This window comes from Rissa tridactyla, chromosome 3 (assembly GCF_028500815.1).
Source record: "Rissa tridactyla isolate bRisTri1 chromosome 3, bRisTri1.patW.cur.20221130, whole genome shotgun sequence".
In the NCBI taxonomy this organism is placed as follows: Eukaryota; Metazoa; Chordata; class Aves; order Charadriiformes; family Laridae; genus Rissa; species Rissa tridactyla.
The window spans coordinates 6,756,572-6,782,890 of NC_071468.1; the positions used below are offsets into that span (position 1 = coordinate 6,756,572).

The window sequence follows — 26,319 nt, forward strand, 5'->3', positions numbered from 1 at the left end:
TAATCAGTGCAATATTAAAAAACAAATGACAAATGCTACCTCAAGACACAACCCATCATTGTTTCACCGATAATGACAGGTTTTGAAGCTCTAGTATCAACAAATCAGACAATATGTATAAAAGCGGCAACTCTGCCCTTTTTTCCGGTCTGCGTGGGTTAAATGTATTCATCCCAGTGGATTTTTGCTCAGGCGAAAAATAAAACCAAAGATTTCTTCCTCTTCCACATAGGAAGACCCTTCCTTACCTGAATCACTTTTCTCTGAGCCCCTCATATTTAGGCTGAATGTTATGCCACCAGATATGTGTACAACTGATGAAATTCCTTCTATCTAAGGGTTTATCATCAATTAGGGCTGTATTAAAGCCTCTGTATATTTTCAAATAAGCTTAAAAACCACCATCAAGTTTTACATGGGTATATGGCTACTCTATTTTATTTAGCCCTGAAAGTAACAACAAAAAATCAAACGTTGCACCTGTTTACTTTGAATACCAGATGTGTTCAGGGCATCATCAGCTGAGGCAGAGAGTTGGCAGTCCGCTATAACTCTCAGGCTCCAAATCTTGAACAAACATCTAGCTTGTTACCAATACAGCAACAAAACGGTATACATCAATATTTTATGAGGAAAAAGAAGTTGTTAGATGCTACATGTTTTTGTAAGGGTAGAACGTAAGGTTGGCTGAGCTTTCTAAACAGGTAAAAAAAAAAAATTAAGTACTGCAATGGCAAATGTAAATACTATACTGCTGAGGATGGGATAAGTATCCGAACACAACAGATATTAATGAGTGAGCAAGAATCCTTTAAAAAGCCATACAGAGTTTCAGTACTGGGTAAACCAGCTGAGACTCATCAAGAAACTCAAATACTGGGATGCAGAACAAGTCGCTCTCCCAACATCTAAGGTATTACGCGATTCACTTTCTGTGGATAGGTTCTAATAAATGGAAGCTACCACAAGACTTACCGTTCTCGGTCTTGCTCCAGGGCTTTCTGCTCAGCTTCCAGACTAGCCTGCAGACCGGCCTGTTCGCTGCAGCTGTTGTTCAAGGTGGCGAGCTTCTGTTTCTGCTCTTCAATTTCAAAGTCTATCGTCGAACGGCGTTGCAAAGCAGAGTGCCTCCTTTCTAGTTTAGCAACAGCTTGCTCCAGCGCCTCTCTCTGCTGTTTTTCCCTTGATTCAAGGATTTCTTTTTCCTTTTTCCGAACCTTTTCTTCCTGACGAGCTACATTGGCTGTGAATTCAAAGGTTTCTTGAAGCTGCTGCAGCTGATTTGTGCTAGCTCTATACTGGGCAAGCTGCTCTTCTTTTTCTTCTATTTCTTTCTCTATTTGATAGAGAGTGTTATCTAACCCTAACAAGCCTCTATCAAGGATTTCAGAAGCTCTATGTTTTTCTTCCAGCAGAACTGGCAAATGATTACTCTTCAGGTACTCAAGCTGGCGAACTTTCGATTGGAGCCTGTACTCCGCTGGCTTTATCTTGTCAACTTCTTCAGCCTTGAGTACGGCCTCTACAAAGTTTTCATCATCTCTCTTGAGATTTAAGTGTTCTTCATGCGCAAATTTTAAGCGTTCCAGAGCTCTTTTTTCATCTACTATTTCCTTTTCCAGGTGATCCATTTGTTGAACTAAATCTTTTTCCAAAATATTCAACTGTTCCAGCTGTTTCCTTTTAAACTCTACGAAATTATGCTGTGCTTTTTCTAACTCTTCACAGTTTTCATCACCTTCAGATCGGGCTTCCTTGACTTTCAAAAGAGATTCTCTAATATCTTCAAGATCTCTTTTCTCTTCTTCAACTCTTTGTACGTCCCCTCTCTTCAGGAGCTCTATCATCACCTGCTTCTCTCGAAGCTGCTCTTCTAGGTGAGCCACGAGCATCACCTGCTCCCTTTCTTGTTCTTCAAGTCTCTTTTTTTCTGATTCCAGCTTAATGTACTGTTCATCTTTTTCCTTTTTAAGTTTTTCTAGTTCACGGAAAATCTGCATTTTCTCTGCTTTTTCATTATGATTAAGTTCTTGTAGTCGCTGCAACTCCTCTTTGACCCGGGCAAAAATTTCTTCCTGATGCTTTTTCTTTTGAAGCTGTATCTCCTGTTGTTCCCGTAATCTCTCTTCTTCAAATTTTTCTTTCTCAGCCAGCAAATCCTTTAACCTGCTCTCAATGTGAACACTTCTCCGTTTCAGACTCTCTTCCTGCTTTCGGATTTGCAGCTGTACTATTTCTGTCTCTTTGCGCTGCGACTCTACTTCTTGCTGCATTCTTACAAGTTCTGCTTTGTCAGATCTTTGTTTTTCTTCCATCTCTTCGATTTGTTTCCTACAGTAAAATATTTACATGCAATAATTCCAACCTTTCCCCCCCCCCGCCCCCCCCGCCAAAACCCAACGTATCCCTTAGAAGTAAAAAAGGTTTGGAGAAGGATTTTGCAGGATTTATCATGGTTTCTTTTTTTAATAGTTTTGCTTTGCCACAGGTTAAGATCTTACATTGCTTGGAAGTGACTCAATCATTGAGACAAATGGTAAAGAGATTCAAATAGCCTATTTCAACATAAAAAGCTGTGGACGTATGAAGTTACAGGAAGACGTGCTGTATAAACACTTATGTTAGTAGAGTATCAGACTGTATTAGTTCTGTCAAATCCAGTACAAATATTGACAGAACACATCCACGCACACAGTGAAGAGTAAATGCATGTATTTTTATATATACATATGTTCTCATATACACACAAACTTGTACAAAAGGACTTGATTAAAAATTTGCCTCACCAAATTTAAGCCAAAAGATTATTAAAACAATGTCTTCTTGTTAGGTGAACCCAACTGAATTATTGATAAACAGGATTATAAGATTAGGAACAGACATATATGAGAGAGAAATTACTTTAAGACAAACTATTATGCCCTGTGCAACCTCTCTTTTAAAGGTTTTAGTGCGTTCCAAATGAGGGCAGACTGAGACTTGAAGGTCACCACTACCCTCACAACACAAGTGCCTGAATACACGTAGAGACAGCCTGCAAGTCGGTTGGTTATTTTGCGAGAAGTTAAAGGCAGATAAATTAAAGCACAAGCAAAGCAACTTCCGCGCAATCTGAATTCAAATCCTATCAACATAACAAAGAGGATAAATATCAGTGATTCTGCTGCATCATTTTCTGAATAACATCTTCTAACGCTTCCGAGTCTCGGGGTTTCTCTGAGTTAACTTAGTCCAACTATATAAACAGCTCTTTCAAAACGGAGCAAGCGGTCTAAAGCTGAGGTGGCAGAAAGTGTCTTTCAGCTTCTGAATGTAACCAATGCTGTGATCTGCAACAAGGCGAGAGCTATTATTTGTAAATCTCAGCAGGTATCGTGAGCCAGAACAGTCAGCTCAGTTTGCCACCTGACAACAATACTTTCTTTTGTATTTCAAACTCATTTCAAAACGATGTTCTGGTAAGCACGATTGGTACGCCCACACCGGCGCTACAGTTTTATTTAAGACATGCAGAGTTTAAAACGTGAGTTTTTCCAATCAAGATTCAATCCAAAGGCAACTATACCATAAAAAATAAAAAAGATCTGAATAAAGAATGTGATTTGCCATATTTTAAAATAATACCATGAAAATTGAGAGCAAGAGTAATACGTTACATGTGTATAATCTACCCTCCTTGGACCTTTGTGTTTGGTATTTTCTTTGCTAAAGATCAGTTAGCCACAATTCAGCTTGCCTATCTGTTACTAATCCACAAGAATAAACAGTTCAAGAAAATAATGAAAATCTTGAAAGATGAAAAAAAAAATTATTTGTATCAGGATCCTCTGCTTACTGAATAACACCGTGATTCCAAATTAATGATTTAAATGAGGCTACAACATGTATATATATATGTATATATACACACACACGTAAAAGACCATAGAGAATGTTACCTTTTACTTTCTAATTTTTCAAGTTCTTCTCGTTGCTGTCTCTCAAATTCTAGCCTGATTTAAAAAAAAAAGAAAAAAACCACACAACACAATAAAAAGGTTATTATTTCTTGCCTATCACAAAAAATAGGAAGATATGGTGCAATTCAGTGTCTGTTTAGAAGACTAACAATGGTATAAATCAAGAGTTTTATAAAACTACTTTCTACAATAACAGAAAATACTTCCTTCATTAGAGTTACAAATTAGATATCATGCTGTCTGACACGAGTACAAACAGAAAAGTAAATTAATGGGGGGGGGGGGGGGCAAAAACAAAAACCTATTTAAAAAGTAAAGTTAAACAAAACAGATAAATGATTAGCATAGCCTCTGCAAGTTAACTACATGCAGACATGGCAATCAATACATAGAAATTGAATTTCTCTACCTTAGACAGATCGGTCCTTTTACAGGGAAAAGGCTGCCGCAGGAGGCAGGGGGGAAACAGAGTGATCAATTAAGAAAAGAATTGATAGAAAACCAAACATATTAGTGGTACAGAACATTTTAAAGTCAACAACAGTTTGTTTTGTTAGAGGTTAAATTGGTTAGAATCATAGAACATTTGTCACATTACAACTCGAGAGTAAAATTTAAATAATAATTCTTTCTAAACACGCTTTTCAAATGCCAATGGTCGTTAAAGTGATGCTCTTCTTCTTATGGTTTATTAACTTGGCCACTTCCCTTGAGGAGGGAAAGAACTATGAAACTACACTACAGCTTGCTCGTAGTCCCTTTCTTTTCCCCCCAAGAAACAGAAAAAACCTCAAACATTATTATGATGTCACCAGTGGGGTTGAAAAACCTCAACTTCCTGTGAAGCACAACATTCATTTTTCAAAATAAATATCAAAAAAAGCATAGTGAGCCTACATATGAATGGAGATATTCAACTAAATACAAAAACCATCCAGTTAGTTCAGGCCTGCTACAGCTTAAGGAGTTTGCAGGTTAGTAGACAGTCCATGAACACAGAAAGAATGCGAGACTGCCCCACACGTTCATTTCAAAAATCTGACACGCTACAGGTTAAGATGTCGTGACCACAATTATGTAGACAGTTTGTTTGAAAAATAAGACATTTTTAGTATTTCCTTCTACTAATCATATGAATGCCTACAACAAAAAGGAACTGCCCTTACAAACACCCAAAAAATACAACAATGATCTAACATTTATAAAGCAATTTAAACGAACTTCGATTCCTACATGTTCAACATGCATCTTTCTAACCACTGCGATACTGGAGAAAGACCAGTTTAACAGCTTCCATTTTTCCTTATTTCTCACAAATTCATTTAAAAAAAAAAAAATACCTTCGACAATGCCTAAGAGATTAGCAAATGTAGATTATTTTTTTTTATACACAACTCCAGACATCTGGAGCCTTCATACAAATGTCTCACCAAGAGCCTCTTCACATTTGCATTAAAACTATCTAGGAAGGGCACTTCTGGGCACTATCTCAACATTACAGCACAAGGAGAGACGACAAAAATTTAGTATTTTTAATTTTATCATCATTTCTGTAGCAGCAATGCAAAGTTATGCAAAGAGAACGAAAAGCAACCTTAAGGGACCATCAGAAAGGAAAAGCTTAATTTAATGATTATCACGCACTACTTTTTTTTGTCCCTTTTTTATTTACTTTTTTTTAAGCTCTACCTCAAAAGCCCTTGCTTTGGCTGTTGTCTACCTCTGGAATTCATAGCTGTTAGTTATCGCTTTTTACCTAGGGCTTGGCTGACAAATGCCACTATATTCATCGCTACTTCAGTCCAAAATAATATAGACCCTGGGGAATATAGCTCTGGTCTGTGGAAATGCAGATGTCCGTTGGGCGCTGTCAGATGTAGACCATCTTTGCTTAGACAGCTGGCAAAGATGATTTACAAGTATTCCCATGCTTGGTTAAGCCATAATGAAGTGAAATGTTTCGGATCAGCTAACACAATGTGCAAAACCCAGAGCAAAAATCTTTTGTTATTTTGACCGTCCTACAAAACACATAATTTGGCAAAGCTATTTTATGTAAGCATAAAAATGGTAACTATCTTTTGATTGAGATCTGATACAAGGAAAACGAGCCATCACAACAATCAGTCTGATGTAAAAACAGGTCAGTGGTGAAAACTCTGTAATTTTCTCTTTAAGAAAGTGTCTCTAATGCTCTTCGACATTGGTGTCAGGACAATCAGTTTTACCTTACACTGAAATTAAACTGGTGGTGCTCAAAAGGTTGGTCAGGAAGGTGGAATGAACTATGCAGAAGTGGTTCTTTCTTCAATGAAAACGGCTGTTTTCCAAAGTCAAATATGGATCATCATCAACATCCCCAATCAACAGCTTCCAAACGTTTCATGCATTTTAAACAAGGAAATACCCCTAAGAGAAGGGCTAATGCAGCCTGGTGTTTCACTGCTACGTAGATGCAGTGGTGCCTAAGAAGGTCTGAGCTCCACTGAGGGCTCTCCTACCATGAGCTTATTCACAGCATCTCTGTTCTCTATCAAAGGCGCTCACACTGCAGCCTTTATTTCTGCAGGGGCAATAATGATGAGTGTCTTCCTTAGCTGGCTGCCTGTTTTCTCCGTATATTTAGGAATTCACCACTTGCGAGACCGCTACCTCGGTAATATTTGCTTCAAACTGGTTATGGGCTCAAAGTTATTTCAGGACAGAAGAGAATCCAGGGAGGCAGGACAGGCAGTCAGTGACTGCAGAAACCTTGTTTCTTTAAGAAGCTAGTCAAAAAAAAAAAAAAAAAAAAAAAAATCTCAGCATCACACACAAAAAAAAAGCACTGTCTGTAACAAATCACAGCCAGTTTTACAAAGCACAGATGCAGATGTTTTCCGGTTTAGTCTATCCGTAATAAAAATCTTTTTCACATAACCTCTACTCCCTTTATTAACGTGAGCACCACTGTGAATAGAAAAAAATATTAGCTTGAAATTAAAAAGAGAGAAACATACAGATATTAAAGACTAGAATATGCTCTTTCTTCTTTTGTGGATCTACCACAAAGGAACTTAATCTGATCAGGGTTGAATTAAATAGTCGCTATTTTCCTGGAAAATGTGGCATATCTAGTGATAAAAGCAGTGTAGATAAGCTGCAGAGAAAGGAAGTCTAGTTCTACTAGCACAGGACTACAATAGCTTAATTTACACAGCACAAAAGTGCCATCTGGTACTACATCTATTAGGAAAGACTGAGTACTGGCAGGACTACAGAGATGTTACAATGCTGCTCAGTAGCCCAATTTATGAGATTAATTAAAAAAAAAAAGAAAACAACAAAAAACAAAACAAACTCAAAACAAAAAAACCCCACAATAAATCCATGACAAGAGCAAGTTTTCTCATGGGTGGTTTTAGAGTTACAGTGTAATGTAGTTTACAAAAGGTCCACAAATGAAATCTTCAACATAAATTTAGGCACAAAGTTCTATTTTATCCAAACCTTATTATCTGAAGCGGTGTTGCATGACACCAGATTAAAGACAAAGACTGGGAACAAGCAGAACAAAGAATTTTGCATGTTAAGCCAAAATTTTATGCAACTATCTCCATATACGGGAAATCAAGAGCCAACAAAAACCACACACACACAACAAAAGCCACACACAAAGACCACCCATCCGAAAACACAATTAAAGATAACACTGATTTTCACATGGGAAAGATACAGTAAGCAAGATCCACCATTTATCTGCTTTTGCGACAACTGAAGGTAATGCCCCGCAGGCTCTTCTGCCATTGATTGCTAAAGACACTGGATCGTACAAGCTGTGTATTGCAACCTACAGAAACTGCAAATTTAGCTGCCAGCCTTCAGGTTATGAATACTGAAACGAGAAGAAAAGGCGGTCTTGAAAGTGCTACATTAACAATAGGCAGAATGCTAGTCAGCTACAGAAGTCGCATGGATAAAACCCAGAGGGACAGCTACTGAATCTAGAGGTACACTGCTGGGGGGCAGTATACCATCAGGTTACGAGAAACTGATACTACAATGTATTGTCACATAGGGTCATACCAAAAGACCACGTTTCTACAGTGTTCCTGGTGGAAAAAAAATAAATAAATAAAATCCAAACCAAATGTAATGCGGGGATATTCTTTTCCTTCTGCTGTTTTCCAGGTAGCAAGATGCTCGCCCCCACCTAACATCCTGGCTACAATTACGCTGCCTTTGATACCCAGAGATCAGATTTATCGAATGTTTTACCCAGGCTGAACACAGTCACCGCTCAGGAGAACAGCCACTGCAGCTTGCTGAGCAGCATTCCCAGCTGGGAATTACAGAGCTGCAAGCCATCCACCTCTTTATGAATCCAATGCCATGGGCTTTGAATTATTATCATTAAGGCCTAAATGCTTGGGATCTGCTGTATTCAAAACGTATTCTTTTCTTTTAACTTGCATTTCCCCCAGCCGCCTGTTTCCTTTAAAGTAACACTTTCTGCAGAATTACTTCATTGGGACAAGCTCACCACATGAAAAACCCCAGTGCAGTCACAAAGGAGGGGACGGAAAGAAAACAGTGTTAGCATCAATGTAAATAAATCTAAAATTGTGAGGGAACCCCAGCCGAAGCTGAAAAGCAGCTGTTGCCAAATTGCTGTCCATAAAGACAAATTGCATCCATAAAGATGCATCAATTGTGGAAGATGGTGTCTTCTACTGATTTGTAAGACCGGGGCTCAGGTTTTTTTTGGTTTTGTTTTTTAAATCGCTGATCTATTAGGACAACACCCGCCTCTGCACTGCATGGGCAATGTGTATTATTAGGTATGGCATCTATTGTTTTAAACATAATTTAAACTCTTACCCCTATCTTTAGCTGCTTTAACTATGAATATGCAACCATGAGCTTCCTCGCTTAGAAAAACTTATATACACAACAGGGACTATGGAACAACCTGCATTCCTCCTGTCATGTGAGCCTTAAGCATAATCCTTTCTTGTGTTTACAAATTAAGCAGGACAAAATATCTATTCCTGCAAGCCAGTTCACAAAGATTAATTGAATGCAGACTAGCAGGAGAATATCAATAATTAACCCTCTGCTCCTGGTTTATAGTCTAATAAAACACAGGCACGAAAGTAGTCAGGAATATGAAGAGTATTTCACCTAATCTCACCCTCAGTTTCAACAGCAAGCATGCTCTCATAATCACACCCAAGAAAGGAAGATAAAAGTTACAAGATGTGCTAGATGGGAAAATGGTCGCGTTTCTAAAAATTGCTGCATACATTGATAGCTTCATTATATTATTCATACTGTTTGATTTCCAGAAAAGCAAGGAAAGATGTCTGAAGAACTGATGAGGAAAAAAAAAGAAGCAATATTCCACAAAATTTATGAGGAGAAAAAGAAGGATTTGCTGCAATCTACTCCATCATAGAGACAATCAAGTAATACTCAAAAATATTTTTTTCTTCTTCTTTAAGAAAAAAGAAAAAAAAAAAAGCGTCACAGGAAAAATCCTCTGTATAAGACCCAACTTGGTATTATCTGAAGATGGTCTGAACTCTTTGTGCAGGGGATCATTCTTAAGCCTACAATCATCTGGCCCTTGCCCGTGCCATTATATTTGGCTGCAAATCTGAATGACTAGAAGCGAGGCAATGCTGAAACAATCTGTCCTGCTCTGTGCTGACTGCAAAGTCAAGGTCGGTACCGTGCAGTATAATGCAATTATTGATAACAGTGTTGTAAGAGAGGAACATTATTAGTAGGGGAAAAGCCCCCGGTAGCTGATCAAGAAGCAGAAGTAACAAAAAACAACCAGAAACTTTCCCCAGCCCACAGAAAATATAATAATAGCAACCGTCTCTAGAAGTTTTCAATCAAACTATCTGAAGAGCTAAAGAAATAGAGAAATATACACATACTCTTTTAACCTTCTCTTTCACATCTGAAAAAAGATGTAATTTATGCGCAACTAGCTCACTACCTTGAGATCTCTGCAGGTAGCTCAGTAGCAAAATAGTAACAGTCGCATTTGAAGCAGTGTTATTAGACATATTCACTGTATTTAAGACACTGTTTAACTTGAAGTTATTATTACCTGACCAATCTACCCAAGCTCTAATGGATAAAGAGCAGCCTCCCAGTAAAGCCTGGGAATAAAGCTGCACTATCGAAGCCTGTAATTCAATTCACGGCCAATTTTTGAAAAGCACATAGGTGGTTAAAGTGCCTCATCTCACACTCAATTCAAAACACAGGCACTAGCTATTAAAAAAAAAAAAAATAGAACAAAATACCATCAATTCTCTGTAAGTCATTTTAAGAACACTGGTAAAAACATTGAAAGCAGCTTCTCTACAATAAGCAGTCTATGTCATTGCAACTGTACAACAAAACTGTTTTCCACATCCTAACTTGGCCACCTACTAGGAGGCAGATAGGTGAGAACATTAAGACATTCATTTCCCTGCCTTTTTATGCTTGTATTGGTATTATATGAACTCAAGAAACCTTAATTTTCAGTTTACAATGCTTCCCCCTCCCCCCCGCCCCAGGAAAAATAGTTAACTTGTAATTCTGAAGAAAGCGTAAAGGTAAAATCTGCCATGTCATTACTGAGCTGAACTGCCTTGGCTGTAATGCAAATGTTGTCTCCCCGGCTCCAGGTCCTACAACTTTGCGTTAGATCTGTCAGCGTGTCTGGCTGCTGGTGTAGTTACTCTTCTTGCACTTCAGTAGAGAAATCCCAGATAAAAGCAAGTTTTAAGCAGTATAGAAAGATCCTCAGTGTCCCCTCACCCCATTTTCTAGCATGGACTAGTTCAAATAACTTTTTTTAAAAGCTCCGGCTTCATTCAAAAGCCCGTTATTTAACAAGCATATACTATTAACCTGAGAACAAAATATTTGCTGTTACTCCCATTTGGAATATTCAAACCACTAAAATGAAGAACGGTTGTAACTTTAATAACTGCATTTTAGAATATACTCACCCTGGGTTATAAAGCATAACCGCTGACAGGTTCTCACAAGATTTTGAAAGATCTGTCATAGACAAGCTGAAGGAAGATAGCAATCCGCTCTAACAACAGACCATAAAATACATGTATTAGACAAACACTGATGTGCTTACAAACTCCTATTTTGTTTCAATTGATGAAATATTAATGAACGTATGTGAAGTAAATCCAAAACGTATTCTACAACAATCAAGGTACGTCTATATTAACAAGAAAATTGTGAAAAGCCTTAAATTTCCTCAAACGCCGATCTCATCTCACCTTTCTTTTTTCCCTTAGCTTGGCAGCTTCTTTGGGGTGGTTAAAACGAAACATATTGGTTCTTCCAAGTAATATAACAGCACCTGATGAGAAAAAGCACACGTCACTCACTGACAACATACTGTACCTGAAAATGCCAAGTAATTTTTCAGACACACAAGATGTAGGCAAAGACTCTCATTCTCATTAAGCAAGAACAAAATGAAAACACATTTTGACAATTCAAGCACATAAAAATGCGTAGTCACAGCTACATTAACTGATGTATACACTTTATTCCTTCGTCTTCCTACTTTAAAAAAAAAAAAAACAAAACCAACAACAAAAACCAAAACACCCACACATTCACACACACAAAGCTCAATCATGTTCATGCAGTTCAGTTAAAGAATAAATACAGATAGAGGAAGCAGTGGAAGCAGCTGCCTAAATTTGATCTATACGTTCTTCAACAGTACTGCTTTGGAAGCCACCAGTAGGTACAATGGGAACATCCATAAATGTGACTAAGAACAAACTTGTCCATCCGCTACTGATCACAGTCAGGTTTGAATCCACCTACACTAAAAGCTCCAGATCTTCATAATTTGTACTCTCACTTACCCTTTTCTTCTCAATGTGGAACAACACTGAAGTTTATTGTCACTCAAAACAGGATCATTAGACTTTTATACCCATTAGCTATTTTCTGAGGGAAGAACATTGAATAATTCATATTGCTCAATGCACATCCATTATTGTATTTAATCAGCTAAGATACAGGTCACAAATAATGAGATCCTGGGCAATTCTTATCATATTTTAAAGACAGTGGCACCAAGATTAATACTTTCCTACTAAGTAGTATTTTGTCAATGATGTCTCACTACTGTCATAACATGGAAGTCTTCCGAGTTAACCACCACAGAATCAAGCATTTATTTGTTGATTGGTATGAGGCATTTTTACGAAGAAAATGGACTCCATTACACTCAAAGTATGAAACTTGGACCATTCACTACAACAAATTCTTACCATCTGAGAATGAAACAAGGAATGCTCCTATTAATTAGGAACATCAACACAAATAAGGTCATCCAGTGTTGGCAAATTAATGGCAAAAAGCACTATAGTTAAGACATCACTTCTTGCTGTCTATGCAACAACTCCATTTTGGACCATATGAACAGTCTAATCTTCAAAATCTTAGAACAATCTTCATAAATCTGTAGGTAGGTTTGTATTGCAAAGTCATTTTGATACCACCTTTGATTTATACGATGACCTTTCCTTCGAGAATTGGACTGGGCTTATTTTTTATGTAAACATATTAAAAGGGACCTCTGACGGTCATGGCTGCTGGAGTGAAAGGGCTAGAACTGGTTTTAATCTGCCACTGCTTCATATGCTCACAGGTGTCCCAAACATTTATCTGTTCCACTCTTGTTGACAGCCTGGAGGGGGATTTTGTGACAGTAGGGACTTCTTCAGTGACTTTCAAATGAAGATAAAAATAATTAATTGTAAACATTTTTGACCACCTTACTACATGGAAGCAACTTAAATATATTAATTAAAGTGTCAGAATGAATATAGTTACAGATACGTGTTTCTAACTTCATGTATTTAGAAGAAAACAGGAGAAAGAGGCTTAACAGCAAGCACACGACAGTCAAACCCAGATGACATATCACATGAACAACTCCTCGGTTTCTCTTTTAGTACTTCTCTGAATCCCATGATAATTTTTGTATTATTCTATTATTGAAGAAAAACTCTACAATCTTAAATCCCGCTTGACAGAACTTAGATAAGCATCAACATCGAAGCCTTTTAGGAAAAATACTCTGGACAAAACTATGCGGTCAACTATTTCCTGAGCACCAGGTTCGATTCTCCGCTGTTGGACAATGCGGCTCCCCATCAGAATGCAAGTATGCAAAGTGGCGGCGTAAATGTTGTCACGGAAACATAACTGGATTTGCTATGGGGTTTGCTTTCCATTTATTTACTGTAAGCAACAATTCTTACTCTCCTTGAATGTTAAATGGCAAAGAAAAAAGGCTTGGTCAAACACATTGATAGTACTAACAACAACAACAACAAAGTCTTGATCATTTGTGGAGCTCTGAGCTTGCAATTTAGCTGGTTGACTCCAAAACATATATGACCAGAGACCATATGAAAAAAAAAATTAAAAAAACCCATACATATATATATATAAAAAAAAATATAGAAAAAAGATGAATGGACTGTTGAATGTCATCAAGCATCTCTATACAAAGCATTATTTTGGAACTATGTAAACAAATGTATCTATAATTAAGATCTTACCAACTTCTAAAACCTACTTTTTTACTTTTAAAATGTTTTCTTTGATTAACAAACTATAAAAAAAAAAACAAGCAGTGGGAGGTTACATTTAAGTACAGTAGGGTTGGCAGTTTGGCCTAAAAAACTGAAAACTCGGTTTAAGTTGAGGATAAATTTAAGGTAAAGTACAAGCTCTAATTGTGAATATTAATTCAGTTACCTTTAGAAATCCTACCATATGTTCTTAAGAATAAAAAATATTGTAGTAAGTTACATTTACACAAAAAGGCCACATTAGCCAGAATTCAGAAGTGCTGGAAGTAATCTGTAGAAGGAAGTGCTAATTAATTATTATGCCTCCTTTTTTTTTTTTTTTTTTTTAAAACTCCATGACAGTCTAAAAACTTAACACATTTTCAAATGAAAAATGAACAGTGATTAATGATGAACGGAAACATTTAAATATATCAGCAGTTAATCAGTGTTACCTAAAGCGGATATTTAAGGAGGCTGGCACTTCATGCTGGGAGACTAAATGCTAGCACAGCTAGGATACACGGATTGTGCACCAGTTGTTAAAACTAGTTATTTCATCAATTTTGCCCACCTGATATCATAGCGGCCACCTTTCTCTCAGCACCAGTCTGGTTACACAGGCTACAGGTCAGCTTATGCAGCTCCTTTGTCCAATTTAGTAACTCAAAGCAACCCTTTCCCCGTCTTTTGAATTGCAAATTTCTTCCGACAGAAATTTGGGAGGAAACAAAAAAAATCATTGTTTCCACTCTACAGTACAAAAATCAAGTTGTTACATACGCTTGGAAGATGGAAACAGCATCCAAACTCCTACTTTCTTGTGGGGCACATCAAACCTTTACTGCCTTTGAAATGCAGTAGGATAAATAAAGATGAGTCACTGCAACTCAATTCTTTTTGTTTACAGTGTTATTTGCCATTAACGTCAATGTTTCTATTGCTAACAATTTATCAATGGAATTTACCCAAACACAAGACAAAGGGGACTGGGCTTTCTTTCCGCCCCCCCCCCTGCCCAGTATCTATAACAGAAACAAGCACATATGCCTCTCCTTTGGCAGGAAGAAATAGAGACTTTAAAAATCAGCGCTCCCTCTCCACACCAAAACTCCTTACTTTCTGAAAGCAGACTTTTGAAGCACTTGCTTGAGTTCAGAAAAGATGCAAGACTTCCCTTGCTCAATACTACATTCTTCCTTTGTTAAAATAAGCTTAATTTGAAAGCTTCTTTCCAGGAATGTAAAGTGACATTGGTTTTTTGGGAGCTGAGCTGCGTCACAGCCTCACAGGTCTTCAGCTCTTTGCTAAATGGAAAGATATTCTGGGTGCTCCTGGAAGATAAAACATCCCGCACCTCTGCTGCAGCACTCACCAGCTTACTTGTTACCCCCTTTCCAGGCCAACACAATACACCTTTGTTCCCAGATGTCCTGGCTGCTTTTTTCATTTCCAGATTTTAAAGCTTTTATATTAAAATTCTAATTCTCTAAACTTCCTCCATAAAGGTTAGCCTGCCCCTTGTTGTCATTTCCCTACAGCTGCAGTGAGCAGATACTCCAGCTGAATCTCCTGCTATACAAGAGGATTTGTCAACAGTGTTACGCAGGACCAGCCTGAAGGTGGGTGAGCGGGGCTAGGGGGGGGTGTCTCTGACATTATTATAGTCCTATAGAGACCAATATTCTTTTGCTTAATGTTACAGCAACCTAAGCAATCCGGCATGGAGTTCACTTCACATATAACACTGAACGAAATCAAACGGCAATTAACAATTCACACTCAAGGTCATGAAGTGGCTTAAATTAGTAAAGAATTCTCTTTTTACCACGTGGCAAATCTTTGCCAGAAAAAAAACTCTGTGGCTCTCCTGATGGTTTTGGGCTGTAGTTGAGAAGACATGGAATTAAAATTAATTAAACAATAACCCCTTTATATACACACATATTTTCTCAGTGCTGTTGCCAGAAAGCAACAAAGATGCTGTATCAGAAATGCCATTACGCCAGGGAATACCTTGGTTTAGGTGTGTGGCCTCTGTAACCTGAATACCGTTCACAGAACACTGCGCTCCATTCAGTGGTATTAGATTCACAGTACCGTTGAGATTTTCAAAGATGCAATGCTCGCTTTCCAAATCAAGGCCATGAAGAACTAAATACAAAGAAAGAAAATAACATAAATCAGTCTCTTAACAACTAGTACGATTAGCATGCTGACAGTAATTTATTAAGGACATATTACAGTATATATTTGAGAGTATCTTTTCTCTTCATTCCAGATAATGTTTTTTTCCTTCTTTCATCACATCCTGCATGTCTTAAATGTTGACACTGTTTATTGTTTTATTGTAGTGGAAAGAGAATTGTGTTGGGTCGCTTGGGTTGGGTTTTTTTTGGTGTAATGTTCTTTCCTCCTATGTTTTAGCACCAGATTAGTAAATGCTTCTTTCCTTCTGATAGCAAACAATAAAGAATAATTTACATCTTTGTAGAGACAAGGTTTTTTGACTGGTTTCTGGGAAATAACAAAAACTTCTTGACCTTAAAACAACCATGCTTAAATCTGAAAAGACGGGTTATAATCTGTGATTGTAGATTAATAAGGATGGCTGAAATAAGGTTCTTATGTTCTGTTATATTCAGACCTTTTATCAATCAGTTATGCTATTTTCTGTCTCTTCTTCAACTAACATATGATTATCTCTACCAGTATTGTTTAATAGCACAAAAACCATGCACGTTTGCTAGATTCATTAAATTTATATAAAAGCATTTTAATCCAGGCATCTTTTGACCCACAAAAATATACCAAATTAAGTTATTGGACTATCATTCTCTCACCTGAGAATTAAAGGATGCAGTTTATTTAATGGAACTGCCTTCAAGCAATGTATATGAGAGGATAGTCCAGATCTGGCAGCTAGTTGTTTTCATAGGAAGTGAAGAAGAAAATCAGTAGAAGCCTACCCACTTTTTACCAACTTCTAGAGTTTTCTTCAACTCAAATCTAAAGTCCCAAGACTGCTTTAGGTATAGCACTACTGTCATTAGACAAAGGTTAAGAGAATGACCGTGTAGTAATTGTGACAGGTTTCTGAAAAAGGATGGTATTTTACATGATGCTATTTCAAAGAAGCAAAAAATAAATTAGTAACAAGTATATGAAGAAATTTTAAGCCCACAAGCTATTTTAGAAGTCATGCTCCTTGATGCAAATCCCGTCTAATTCAGCTCTCAAATTTTCTAAAAATTAAGATACGCAAGAACATAGAGATGACTAACTGAAAAAGGGAAAGAAATTATGAAGCTTTGTTCACATATTGGGATGTTAGAGGAAAAACAACTGAAGAACGAACATAAAAAAACGCCAAATTCCATACCAATATCCTGTTCTGTCATAGCATCTTCTCTGCCGACATATGTTTGGCCCTCCTAATTAAGAGAAACACACGTATTATTTTTGGTCGAAATCTTCTCCTTCCTCCCCCACAAAGATGTAAGTTATCCTTCCACTTTCTCAGAGTAACCTGAACGAATTATTTATTTAAACATACATGAAAAAAGATCAGGTAGCATTTTTAGAATGCTTTCACGGTCATTATTATACGGTATTATTAGCAAATTCAAGTTTCAACTGTCCTGTGTAGAACCATCTTTGTAGTTTTGAGGCAATTAATCTAGATTTGGATTTCAAGTCAAGCTTTACAACGAAATGAGTGACAAACCAGTATACATGGCTAGGAATATTAAACACCTATCTCTGGTTAACTGGTTGACCCTCAGGATAAACCTAAACAGAAGAATTAAGAGATATTTTAATTGAATCAGTTGCAACCTCTTAAGAGCTTTTCTTACTATAGCAGAGAAACATAATGAGCTTTTCTTACTATAGTGGAGAAATGTAACGAGCACTATATTTAGATAGCAAATTAATACTACAATTTGTCTACTGAAAAAAAAAAAAATCACAAGGCATATAAATGCTATGGCAACACAGATGCGTTATTTACCTTCAAGTGGTACAAGATGATACCAGTGCTGAGAAGATCATCATCAATGCCAATGAGATGAGGCAGTTCAGAATCCAACACAACACCTATCCCTTCTTTCCTCAGAGCCAAGGTTTGCTCCTGTAAAGGACAAAAGCTTATTTATTGGGATATGCAAGAAATACTGCTCCTCTTTCTAAACCACATTTAATGTAACTTATTCTCTGTAATATCACCCCAAAAAAAGCACCTTTTTTTTTTTTTTTAAACACGTCTTAAATGTGACTTTTGTATTTCCATTACACGTTCCAAGCTTGCTGTTCAGGAAATCTGTGAAGGTGTTATTTGAAAGAAACCGGACAAACAGCTGAATTATACCAGATAAGGAAGATCAAGAGCATAACAAAGCAACATTGTCTAAAAGCAAGCTACGTACCACCTTGCGTAATTATAAGAATTTACAACTCCTCAGAATTCGGTATGGCTAAGGAATAGAAAACTGAAAACTTTGGCAATCCTTTAAATAAACCGAACCTTGCACAGTAAAAACCCCAGGCATCTGAAAATTTAGGAAGCCTAAGCAGTGAAAACATCATCCAATGTAAAATAGGCATTGACAATAGTAAATAAAAGTAAGAAATATTTGCAGCACAATTTCAATTCTTCAAAATTCCTTCGGGCAACATTGTACAGCCACCTGTAGGATGAGGCATCATTCAGCAGGACTACAAGTGGGAGACTTCGACCTTGAATAAGGCATCACATGAGGCAGTACTAATCAGACAGTCTATGCAATAAACAAGAAATTAATTATAGCTTTGAAATATGTTTTAGTATTTAGAAAGTTTGTTTTTCAAGTTGAAACAAAATCCTATTGACTTCCAAGCCTGGAAGATAACGGCAACAGAGACTGTGAATGCGTACGCACAGCGCCTTTCAAAATAAATGTGTTTTTCTACCTAAACTAGCTAAGCCCTTACAAGGCAAGGAAGACAGACAACCCAGGAAGGAGAGGCGGTGGCAGCAAGCATCACTTCTGTGTATTATAAGGCGCACACTTTTCTCCTGGTGCTAGTAAACATGGAAAATAGGTTTTCTGACAGCAGCGTGACTGCTCCTTTTCCAAGCCACCAGTATGCTTTCTCCAGAGCCAAGACACTACACTGTTTGTAAGAAAAAAAAGATAGACTGTTGCATGTATTTTCCCAAGTAGAGCAACTTGACAGATCTGAAAGAAGAAAACAGATGCAGTATCTCATTTCCCTGCACAGTACAGAACATCGCCAATATTGATACTGTTTAAAAAATTCTAAGTGTAGATGCGCCTGGGCAAGACGAGATGATGACACAATGTACAAAAGCCAGTCCAAAACAAAACCAGGAAATCCCACTCTGGTCATGGATGAATTTTAAAAAGTTCTCCAGCATTCAGAAAGAAAAAAAGCTGTGATTCATGTTGCCCCGCAGCTCTGACATTCAAACTGCACCCAGCTATTCCTCGATATTATGAAAGTGTCACCTCATAAAACCAAAAAATACAGCTTAAATCATTGTGCGATTTAAGAAGTAATTTCGGTCAAAAATACCTATCACATGTTAAATTTTTATTGAGTAGCATCTACTGTTATACATAATTTATAACGTTCCCATAGGACGAGGCTGAAGACTTAAAATACTGAGGACCGGTGGCCGTTTACACAACTGCTGGCACCTTCGGCCCAATGGAACTGATAAAATATTAAGAGCTGAACATCTTTTCCCCAGCATAACAAAGCATTTGCCAACATCCCTGACTGAGGAAGAAATAGGCATCCCAGGAGGCAAAGAAATTATGGCTGGGTGAGAAAAACGTCTCACAAATAATTAAGAATAAAGAAAAAAAAAGAACGTATTCTTCATTTTCCAGTCTTTTAATATTTAACACATTTTTACTATACTCAGAAATAAAGCACGTATAATTGTGATTTAAAATAGATACGTTGCTTATTTATTCCGATCTAAGATTAAGGAGCACAAATTAATTGAGTTTCTAAACCCTTATTTTGTAAGTGACTACCATTCACACACAGAACGCATCCTGTTGATGGAAGCATCATACCAAATCCAGCGGACAGCAGCTGAAAGTAACTACAAATATTTTAATTTTTTTTTTTTCCTTTAATACTTGTTGCAAATTAGCTTTTATCTTCAGACACAATTTACTAAAAATCCTGAATCTTAATCAGGTATCTAGAGTAAATGCTAAACTTCAATCATGTGGTTTAAAAATTTAATTCCAGCTTTCGCTTCTGCAAAGAAGCCTCCAAACACCAAACTGCGCCCTTTTGCCCCAAACGGAAATCCCAGAAACCCCATCAACAATAGATCTTTATTACTCTGTTCTCCCACAGCGAGAGAAAGAGAAGAAAAAGGCCAGAAAGTAGTCAAATTGCCCCTCTTTCATCCTCGATGGCATACGAAGGCTGTTTCTAAAGGACAGACCTCTTTTGAAAGAAATTCAAAGTCTGTAAGCTATTAATAAAGCAGAGAAATGATTAGGTTTAATCTATGATTTGATTCACTTTCACTCATGCAACACAATTTTGAATCCATAAGTCAAATGACAAGAGCAGGAAAGGTCACTGTCCCTATTAAAAAAAACACTTAATTCGGAAAATTTATGAAAATCTGAAGGTACAGTTTAAGAAACCTGAATGTGCCCCGTGCATCTTAGCTTGAATTATCCTTGAACAGAAAATTGTACACATAATCCCTCAGTATTTAAGATGCGTTCACAGACTGTGGAAAATAAAGCAAGCCAAGTATTATCCACAAAGGAGCACTCCAGTTAATATAACTGGTACCACGTGAGAAGAAGAAAAAGAAAAAAAAAAAAAAAAAGATTTTCTTCTTTAGGAGCTGCTACTCACTTGAAGAGTAGAAACTAAAATAATTCTGAGTCAGTACATAAGAAAACACTTCCTTGAGTCAAAGTTAAAATAAGGGTATCATATTATACTTTCAAATGATGGTCTCTTTGAATTCAGCTCTGACTCAGCAGTCAGAAATATCCTGATATAGTAAATTCATTAACACTTTTGTGAGAGAAGTAAGAGCTATTGTGAAATTTCATCCCTTCTGCACTGGTATTAAGTTTGCTGTATTAACTGATAAGGAGACGTTTCCAAGCTCACAGCTTAAATACACGCTGGTAGTATAGGAACAAAATCTTTGTGTACAGTACTTATTTGAGCCGTAGGCTTAATCTTCGTCGTCTGCAACTGGACACGATAAAGAACACCTCTAAGATACATAGGACTTCTTTAAATGTATTTCTGTAAGTGCACACACAAAAAGGGAATTACACAAATTTACTTTCTTCACCAACTAAACTTCACCAATTTAAAAAGAAATAAGCCCAAAAGACATTTCTAACATTCCTTGACCAACCTCCCACTGAAGCGAAACATACGCTGCTACCGGCCCAGCACATATTCAAGAGCACACATAATTAGTACACTGCCCTTTTAATGAACAGAACCTCTTGGAGGAGCTTAATTTCCATTACACTTTCCAATGCAAAAACTTAATTCTTTTATTTAAATATTGAACAGTTAGCTGCTGGCACACAGTCCTGAGAATACACTGTGCAGACACCTTCAGTAAAACATAACATTATGCTGGCTGAGTAAATTGTCCAGATGTCTATATTTAAATTATGCAAAAACGCGTAGTACCAAATTAAAGAAATTATGGGTAAAAATGTGCAACGGCAGAAGTCTTTGCATTAATATTTAACCTGACTACACCAGAGCAGATTCTTACACTAACAGGTACTTTGGGTGCATTTGATTTCATTGAAAATATGCTATTATATCCTGTGTTCACAAAAATGTCTGAAGATACTCAGTGGCCCAGCACTAACATTAAGCTCTCTATAAAATACACAGATGTAAACTGTACACAAGGGAAGTTCTTAATTCTTAATCGGTCTTCCTCCGGTTATGTATTCAGTACACTTTGTACTCCCTTTAAATCACCGGAAACGAATGTTTCATACCTCCAGAAAAAAAATAATATCCTCTACTGCTCGTAATTCAAAGACACGTGAAAATGCTTCTTTCCAAACCCCGCAGATCACAGAATTAGAGGAGCAGAAAAGAAAATTCTTCAGCAGGAGTTCACAACCAAAAAGCCACCCCTTGTTAAACTGAAAGGCACTGTGGACATCAACAATTTACACAGATGCAAGAAATGAGCTGGAGAAATGGCGAGAAAAGGGAATTACTTCTGGGGAAAGGCACAGGGTATCCATTGCCTGAGGTTCCATAGCTCCAAGACCCACAAACGCAGAAAGCCTGGGAAGTTTTCTGGGGAAGGACTGCTATCCGCCTGCCCTGTTTTATATTCCAAAAATGGGTACTGCTGAATAAACCCTAATTCACCTACTGGGGTATTTAATCTGAGCCAGTATAATTTTTCTTTAACAGCAGTACAAAGGATGAGAATGTTTGAAGTTTGATTTTAAACCAGATTTCCAAGTGTCTTAATGTATATTATCAGTAAATATGCCTTAGGAATTTATGCTATCAATAAAAATTCTCAGTCTCTTTTGACTCATGATAATTTTTTACTTTAAAAAAAAATAAATTCTTACAGCAATGAGTTCTTCAGCTACTCTGCATAAAAATCAACATAAGAAAACACTTCTCATTCACATTTACACTTTTTTTGATATTAATGAACTGCTTTTATCTTCTGTTGAGGGAGTAAGAAAGTTGTTACTACTTGAAACTCAAATTTGTGGTATGAAAAAAAATCACCCAATGATTCATTATGCAGCTTTTTCTGCTTTTGGTGAGTTACCTTTGAAGGGGTCTGTGCAGAGAAGTGGCAAACACGGAAGCAGCCCTTCTGACTGAAGAGTGAACTCCTTTCCTGGGCACCTCCCTAACTGCTTCATTTGCAGAACCTTTCATAATTCTTGGCATTTTCGAGAAAACAGTAGGAAAAATTCTTTGGGGGACTGTTTTTGTTGTCTGTCTTTACCGAGTCCTTCCTTTTTCTGCTTAGTTTCGACAAGGTCTAGCCCCACAACTCTATAACCACTGCATTTTCATTCTGATCGTATCCCTTCTAATAACATGTAGCTTTCTAATTTTTTGCATAAACAAAGCGCAGCAATGCTCCCAGTGTTATCTACAGCCATAGCTTTATATTTTAATAACAACGTGCACTGCATGCCTTATGAAGAGACAAAAATCACAACACTTAATTTGCATTAGATAGTAAAAACCTGTGTAGATCCCTCTCACAATCCTGACAACTACGAAAACTAAAAACTCCAATTTATCAGCACAATTTTTCACTTAAACTTTGTTAACCTGTAAATCCTTTTCGCATTTAACTGCGGGTTGTCATCGCATTATAAAGCCAAACAAGGTAAATTATAGATCAGTGAGGTTTTACAGAATGAAATCCAGGAATAGTTTAGTTGAATAAATTACTAGAGCTTCCATCAAACAATTGAAGAACAAAAGCTAAATTACTCTGCAGTTTTCCATATTAATAGATTGCTTTGACACCCTAACTAAATTATCCAATAAGCAGGAACTCAGATCAACAAGATATTATCTTATTATTGTATGTATCATCTGCGCATTCTGCAGAAGTCTGATTTATCCTTAGAGTTACAATTTTTTTTAGAGACACAACTAATTTTCCAGATATGTCATTGGGATATGATAGCCCATCACATGGGGATATGTGATGCTTTTATTATTCCCATATTACCCTCCACACATTTTTGTGTTTATCTACATTAATCAAATACCCTTGTGAAAAATGAGAGCTTTCAGTACAAATGAAAAAAAAATACTGTTTATCATCATGTTTCCCCCCCTTCTTTTTCTTTTTAAACAGGGGAATATTTCGCCTACTAATCTAAGACAGACGATCCTTCAGCATGAGGTTCCCTTCTATGTAAGCTATGAAAACATTTGCAAATATATTATATTCCACATGACGTTGGTAAACAATAACTGTCCTTCATGACAACGCCTAAATTCGGTCTTAGACTTCAATTTGCATGTAATTCTGCATGACTCAGAATTGCTACAGCCTCAAGTTTAATGCAAAACCCACGAAGCTTTTCCATGGTGTGTTTGAGCAAACTCTTGTGAAACAGCAACCTGTTACTAAATCAAAAGTCTACCCAAGAGCTCCAACAAAAGCAAGTCTTGGAAACTCAGCTACGCAACAAGATCACCACTCTTGTACGAAACAGCTGGAGACCATGGCCCAGTTCCATCCCTACATTATTTCTTTTTCCCTTCTAAATACCAACTAACTGTTATTTTCCACTCAAAGCTTATTCCCATTATTTGGGTGGTACAGTCCTAATGTTTGGAGAGGTTTTTTAAATGCCTTAGAAACAGCAGGATTTAAGAGGAATACACTGCAGACTTCTGTTTCTATTTACAGCAATTATCTGAATAATTCTAGATTTAATTGTTCTGAAAGAAAAATGCTAAATAAACAGATGGACTACTCCTCTGAACTTTCTACTGCATTGCATGCTAATTACTATATTTATAAAGAAGACACAGCCAACTATTGAAGTTGCACTCACAATGTTAAGGGGTGACCACACGGAAAATATAGTAAAGTTCCCAGTAAGCCCTACAAAACACAAGAAAGCTTACTTGATTACTTCTGTAATTTAAGCAAAACTTCAGGAATTTTACTTCTGCTTAAAACACCAGCAATGTTTCTCCTGCCTGAAGGGAAAGAACTGAAAGCGACCTGCTATGACACCAAGTACAGTTCCCAAATACCATAATAAATCATGTTGTAGATTATACTCAGGCTCTCACCTGTGATATAACGTAAATTGTTTTCAAATATTTGGTCTGAACTAACTAATAGTCAGTTCATACCGGTGTATTTTGCATCACTATTGACGTTCAGCTGAAACAATTATTTTCTTTCTCTGGCATTTATTCATTGCTATAGCTGCTGACAGCAGTCACAGCCACTCTCCCAACTAACTTACACCAGGCTAAACTCCAAGCATCTCCTTTCATATGACCGGGCTCCCCGTGTCCTGGTGTTTAACACATCCTCTCTCAAGGTCACCTTCCTTGACCTTGATGACTTACATGCCATGTACCCAATGTATATACAATTTTGCCAGCACCATGTACAACGGCACCCCTATTTTCCACTTCCTGCACAAAGCATCTATCTGATCGTTCCAAGATTTCATTTGCCTTTCATGCGGGCGTACTATCTCATGACAGTCAAGCCTCATGCCATCCTCCTCCCCTTCCATGGTGTATTAAGTTCTTATGAGTCCCAGTGCTTCTGCACTGCGAACTATTTACCATCAATCACCCTCCTATTATTCTAATCCTTAGAGCCATCCCGTCCTCTGTGACATGTCTGCAAGACAAATTATGTCTCCCAGCTTTAATATCAGCAAACTTCACCAGCTAACACACCTAAGGAAATTATTAAACATGATCAAGCCCAAAAATGAGCTCTAACACCACCTCCCGAAAAAAACAACGCGACTACCAACTTCCCTCCCCTCCCAGTACCACCGCTTCCATGACATCCTCTCTATAACCACTTTTATTTTATTTAAATTCTAATCTCCACGCTGTCTAATTAAGGAAATAGTTTCCAATATGTCCCAGGGTGAAATGCTTTACTGATATCCACAGAGATGAGAACAAGTCCTACAGCTCTTTCCAGCAGGGATCACAGATGGACAGAACCAGCTCCAGGACGCACTGAGCAGACAAACCAGGACCAGCTATCTCTAGAAACGATCACAGACAACATTATTAATATTAATGAAATATTTAAAAAACAACAGATTTACAGGGAAGAAGGTAGTTATGATTGTTCCAATTTTTGAAAGACATACGGCAGAAATAAAATAAAAAATTTTAAAGAAGTCTTCCCCAAAAGAAGCATTTCTTAAAATTAAAGTCTCACTAAAATTAAAGTCTCCTCACCAGTCCAGCAAATATAAGCCATTCAGGAGGGAATATTAGTCAAGGTTTTGAGTCCCTCCACAATTTACTTCAGCATAATGAACGTAGGTCAGAGTAGCAGTTCTGAATTTATCATTTGCATTTAGCTTTGAATGTTTAGTTCTGCTAGGTAGCATTTTAGCAGACTATTTTTCTTTCATTTCCTCTTGAAAACGGAGTTTATAACGACATTTCTGGTAATTGACGAAGGTATAATTACCTTACTTTTTTTCCCCAGAAATAATGTCCTAGGTTTTACTAGGTCAGTGACAGCAAACACGAGTTGTCACTTACGTGAAGCTTTTTTAATGCAAATTAAAGGACTATTAAAAGGTCAGAAATTGCAAAAAATATATTCACTTTGATCTCCAGGCAAACATTTGAGGATGCTACAAAAAGACAGAATAAAGTGCCCTTTAAAAACTATCAGCTTGATTTTGTGTACCCAAAGCATAAAATCATCGTTGCTTTAAGCTGGCACAAATGGCATTAGCCACTGGTGGTACGTCACGAAGTGAGCGGGACCGTTGACGCTCTTCTTTTGTAAAGCTGGTAAATTCAGCTGGGGAAACGAAAAACTTTTCCTTAATCCACATCTTCCCTTAATTCAAATTCCAGTGAAATAAACCCTACCTAAAAAGAAACTCAAATTCTATCATTAACAGTATACGAGACATGTGTATGTACATATAAATAAAAACTGTATACATATACATAGTATACTGTAAATTGACTTG

The 26,319-nt window shown here is 37.1% G+C and overlaps 1 protein-coding gene across 10 annotated transcripts in view; it reads right to left on the minus strand.

The window, feature by feature from the left end:
• The window catches only part of KIF16B (kinesin family member 16B), a 140,411-nt gene that overhangs the window by 59,662 nt on the left and 54,430 nt on the right, over positions 1-26,319 (minus strand). For 5 of the 10 annotated variants that reach the window (XM_054194584.1, XM_054194585.1, XM_054194587.1 and 2 more), the window contains exons 13-20: positions 17,583-17,702; positions 16,953-17,004; positions 15,587-15,724; positions 11,246-11,328; positions 10,958-11,046; positions 4,369-4,401; positions 3,939-3,992; positions 976-2,331 (exon numbers count right to left, since the gene is read on the minus strand). In XM_054194584.1, the coding sequence (XP_054050559.1) occupies positions 976-2,331; positions 3,939-3,992; positions 4,369-4,401; positions 10,958-11,046; positions 11,246-11,328; positions 15,587-15,724; positions 16,953-17,004; positions 17,583-17,702 (1,925 nt within the window). The remainder of the gene's footprint in view (positions 1-975; positions 2,332-3,938; positions 3,993-4,368; positions 4,402-10,957; positions 11,047-11,245; positions 11,329-15,586; positions 15,725-16,952; positions 17,005-17,582; positions 17,703-26,319) is intronic. The other 5 variants (XM_054194586.1, XM_054194579.1, XM_054194580.1 and 2 more) reach the window with 3 other exon arrangements.